The 4914-nt window shown below is 59.5% G+C and overlaps 1 protein-coding gene across 1 annotated transcript in view; it reads right to left on the reverse strand.

The window, feature by feature from the left end:
• Nucleotides 1-4914, reverse strand: part of SRCIN1 (SRC kinase signaling inhibitor 1) — a 35852-nt gene extending 30938 nt beyond the window's left edge. Inside the window, exons 1-2 of the mRNA XM_008062593.2 lie at nt 4702-4914; nt 1714-1812 (exon numbers count right to left, since the gene is read on the reverse strand). Coding sequence (XP_008060784.1) covers nt 1714-1812; nt 4702-4776 — 174 coding nt within the window. The 5' untranslated portion in view covers nt 4777-4914. The remainder of the gene's footprint in view (nt 1-1713; nt 1813-4701) is intronic.

The raw sequence follows: 4914 nt of genomic DNA on the forward strand, positions 1-4914 counted from the left end.
CCCTCCCCGCGCCCTCTTCCTGTCTCCATCCCTAAAGGTCTGGCCTGGTGGAGAGTGGGGGAGAGGACAGTGTCCTGCCTCCCCCTGCCAGCGACAGCGCCCACAGCCTGTCCCCATCAGGGGCTCAGGCCGTGCCCCTTTGCGCTTTTGACTCTCCCAGGACTTAATCCCTAGCCGAGTCTGGGCAGCCTAGGATGCCTGTTTCCTTGATAACCTCTGATCCTGCCACCTGTGTGGCTCTGGCTTTTGCAGAGCATCTCTGGTCCTGCACTTCAAAAAAAGGAACCTCAGACTCAGCCTCGGAGGCAGGGCGTGGAACAAGCTCTAAGTACCCAGTGGCCACAAGATCCTGTTCCCAGCCACTTTCCTGGGCCCAACCAAGGTCCACTGAAGCTCTCCCCTCTCCTCTATCAGAGCCGATTCCAGATGTGGACAGGCCTAGAACGCAGTCCGGGGTCAGCCGAGCTCTCCAAGCCCAGCCTCCCTTCTGTCCACCACCCAGCCCTACCACAGCCCCAAGACACCCCCGGGGAGGGCCCTGAACCCGCCTGGGTACGTCCCAGCTGTCCTCTGCTCCATGGCTACCCTGTCCCAGCCCTGCTTCGGCCCCACCCCCCCACGCACTTGGCCAGTCCGGACAAGTCCATTCCACTTGCCATCCAGCCTTGGGGATAGACACAACCCTGCTCCCCGAAGTTCAGCCAAGATGAGGCTGAGAGCCGGGAAGGAAATTGGGCGGCATGCCCTGCGAGTGATGCCAAGCGTGCCAATCTGTTACTAGAGTTGGGCTACACTTGGCTAAAACGGCCATGCTCTGAAGGCTTGTCACTTCCTAGGCAGTCACAATTTTCTTTCTCTCAATTCCCCTTGAAAAAGTCAAGCCTCGTTGTCCTTCTCCAGGGGAATCAGGGTGCATAAGGAACTGAAACCCCATGCTGCCCGCTGAGCTCCCCGCCACAACCCCTCCCATCACCCACAGCCAAACATCCTCAAGTTAAGACCTCCCTGAATTGCCCTTTCTGTGCAACTCTGACTCTCTCGTCCCTCCTCGGATGCCTGTTTCCTCCCATGGCAATGTCCAGGCCTCGTGGGAGCCCAGGCCCCCGGTATCCTGCCTATGTGTGCCCCTGTCTACGCCAAGATCCATCATCTTCCCGTCAGGGACACTGAGGCTTCAGGAGGAAGGGGGGAGCAAGCTCAGAACAGATGGCTGGATGCCCAAATCCTCTTACAAATTTGACACTAAGCCTTGAACATAGCAAGAAGGGTAAGAGAGAGACATCATGCAGAACTTCCTGATGGTAAGACATCAGGGGACAGCTGGGTCTGCTCAGAAATGGAAGAGAAGGGTGTGGCTAGGGAAATAAGATGATTTGGGGTGGGAGTGAGGCATAAAACCACAGAGCGGAAAGGAGAAAGGGATATTTAAAAAATTGGTTTTAAGCGGAGTATTCTCCCTCAAAAAATTCTTTCCCCAAAGCCAACCAGGTTTGGGGAGGTGGTGATAGGGAATTAGGCAATAGGGGGGAGATGAGTACAGGGCATGGAAGTCTCCTGAAAATCAGGGCTCCCACATCAAAGAGAAAGAATGGGATGCAAGATAAAAATCTTGAATATCCTCCCTCAAAAAAAAAAAAAAAAAAAAAAAAAATCCTCCCCAGAGCCAAACTCCACCATGGGCTTGCAGGGGAAGGGTGGAGGTGGGTGACTCACCTGGGCCGGCTGGCCAGCCCCGGAGGGGGCAGAGTCGCCATGGAGGTGGGAGCAGAGAGAGCTGAGGAGGCACACGGGGTCCACGGTCCAGCCACCAACCTGTGTGTGCGAAGCGGGGGACACCCCATTAGGGGGAGCGGGCAGGAGCCGCTGGGGACCGTGAACGGGGGGCGGGGAGGGGCATTCTGAGGCATGAGCTCCCACACGGGGAGATCTGGTGGCTGACAAGTCCTTTGCCTAGGCCGGTGTCTGACTGGGTCTTTCCGGTTCAATGGGGGTTGCCTGAGCCCCAGGGCAGGGCCTTCCTTATCTGGTATTCCTGAAATCCTCCTTTCCAATGCTTGACTGCCTCCCTGCCTCCCTGCACACCCAGCCTTCTCTCCTCTGCCAGCTCTCATCACCTCCCCTCCTCACTGAGGATGGCATCGCCTGCCTCACTGACACGGGAACCACCTGGCAGGAGGGGCCTCCCCCAGTTGTCTCCACGGTAGGTCTTTCTGTCCCATGTCTCTGTGGGAGTGACCCTACCCCCTTCCTGCCCCAAGGCGACCCCACACCTAATCCATCCCCCTGATTCCTCCAGGACCTGTTTACCACAGCCCCCTTCCCCTCAGCAGCCTCAGATTCATGCTTCTCTCCCTCAGTCATTCCACAAACACTGCCTGAGCCAGCACTGTGCTGAGACCCCGGACACTGCAGGGCAAGTGAGACCGTGGGTCTTGCCCACTAACTCTAAAGGCGGTGGGTAAGTGAACGAAGAAGGGATGAACCCGTGAGGGGCTGTGCTCCGATTCCCTTCCTGAGTGTTTGCTGAGCACCTACTCTGTGCGGGCAAACCCGCCAGACACAGCCAGGGCCTTGACATGCCCACGTCTTCTCTCCCAGGCCTGCTGCCCCTTGGAGCTGCCACTTCAGCTGTTTTCATCTTTTGCTTCCAGATGTCCCCTGACAAGCCTGGGGTGGGGACAGGGCTTCTGCCTGGTCCCTCACCACTCCCAACGTCCCTAACACCGCGAGAAACACGCCCTCCCTGTCCTCCACACCACAACCCTGGCCAGTCCCAATGACTGTGTCTCTGTCCCCATCCCTTCTGAACATGACTTCTGAGGCGCAGGCCACCCTCCAGCAGGCTCTCCTCCAGGGGCCTTTCTCCCTGGACGTCCTCGTGGATGCAGAGTGCGCCTGGTGCCCCTGCCCCAACCGGCACTGACCATCATGGACTCTCTCCCATTTTGCCTGGATGGCCCCTCTTATGTCCGAGTCCTACTTCCCATCTGCCGTGACCATACTCCACTCTCCTCCTGAAGCTGTGGTCCCTCTGGAGTCCTGAGCCACTCACGGGCATCCCCATGCCCGCCCTGCCCACTCCTCAAGCCTCCCTCCCCCACTCCCAAGCCTTTCCCTCCCAAGCCTCCTATTTCTCTCCAAGGCGCCCGCAGCTCCCTGTCACCGGGTTTTCCTGTCATTGCCTTCTAGACCCAGGCAGCAAACAGCCCTTGCTCAGTCTCTCGCCAACCCCCATCGGTCCATCCCTTCCCCTTCACGACCCCGTCACCCTGATACACTCTCTTCCTCTTCTTCCCCTGCCTCCAGTCTTTTGTCCCCTCCTACAAGTGACCACAGCCCTCCTAGCCACTTCCATCTGGACCCACTTTTTCAGTCGACTCTCACAGGTCCCCCAGCCTCCCACCCTGAGTCGTCTGCACCAACCAGCAGGACCTCTGTGCCACTCGGACCTGTGCTCATGCCACTGCCTTGCCCGCCTCTTGAAACACCATCCTCTTCCTCTGTGCCTGTGCAAACCCTTGTCATCCACCTAAACCTCATTTCGGTCCTTCCTCCTTCAGAAAGGCTTCCCTGATCAGGCCTGTCCACCTGATCTCCCCTCCTCCAAACCCCCTCCCAATTGACTGTGCCTCCTCCTTCCCCCAAGCCAGAGCACACAAAGGGAACCCACGGACAGGGGCTCCCCCCCCGGGGGGAATGCCACATCTCCATCTGCATCTCTCCCTTGTCCCCATCTAGATCCCACTCCCAGGACTCTAGAATTAGGAAAAGGCCAAAGCCAGACAGAATCGGACATGGCATAGGGGGCAGATAGGTTACCAGGAATGTGCCAATGTGTCCCTGTTTCCCGCAGTGAGGGTGGGGACACTCCTCCCCGACCCAGCCACACCCAGGAGAAGGGAGACAAAGCAAGACAGGTGTGGGAACAGGGACTGACACTCAAGGCTTGATTGAAAAGGTGCTGCAGAGCTGTGTCTTCCTCCCCACAGTCCCTTCTCCCAAAGGGACAGTGCCCAGGTCTCAGCCGCTGACAAGGCAGCACCCATCAAGGTACCTCACCCAGGGGGACTGTCAGCAGAGGCTGGTCTCAGAGAGGCCTTTCCCACAGACAAGAAGCTCAGGCTTGGGTGGAGGGGTGCATTCGGGAATTAAAGGGGGGGCATCCCACCCGTACAGAAGGAGATCTGTCCTGGTTTGGAACGGCGGCCCCTCTCCAAGCCTTGCTGGTGGCCGGAGAGAAACCAGGACAGAGAGGCGCCTCAGCTCAGAGTCACACAGCCAGTCTTTGGGGCGGGACAAGCAGCAGGAGGCGAAAGGCCCCAGTTCCAGCTCGAATCTTGCAGGGACTGGGGACACATCAGACCCACCTGCTGAGGCTCCCAAGGCCTGACCTTCTGAGGGCCCATGTCACAAGGTGAAGACACCAGCACCCCAACTCCACCACGAGATGGGACTTCAGGCGCAGAATGTCCCCAAGGCTGCCTTCCCTCCGTCCCTCCGCCCTTGGCCTCCAGGACAGGTTCTTCCTGCCCTTCTACCCAGACAGCCAGCATTAAGGAGGCTGGGCCCTCCCTGGCCCCAACCCCAGGACTGCAGGCAGAGGTCTGGAGGCCCCTCCCCTGCCCACCGTGCCGCCCAGAGCTGGCATGAGCCGGGCGCAGGTCAGACCCCTCGTCCGCGGCGCTCTGGGTGCCCACTCACCTGCTCCCGCATCCTGTCCTGCTGGCCTCGCAGAGCCAGGGCGTGCTGGGGGTACTTGCTCTTCAGGTGGTCCATGAAGGCATCGCGCTTGCGGTCGGCGTCCGCCTTCTGCAGCCCGCTGAGCGCCTCCAGGCTCTGGGCCGCGATCACCGTGTGCCGCCGCTCCGACGTGTGCACCAGCCCCACGTTGGAGAAGCGCCGGCCCCCGCTGCC

Source organism: Carlito syrichta, unplaced genomic scaffold (genome assembly GCF_000164805.1).
Source record: "Carlito syrichta isolate Samal-C Ts95f unplaced genomic scaffold, Tarsius_syrichta-2.0.1 Scaffold305755, whole genome shotgun sequence".
NCBI classification, from domain to species: Eukaryota; Metazoa; Chordata; class Mammalia; order Primates; family Tarsiidae; genus Carlito; species Carlito syrichta.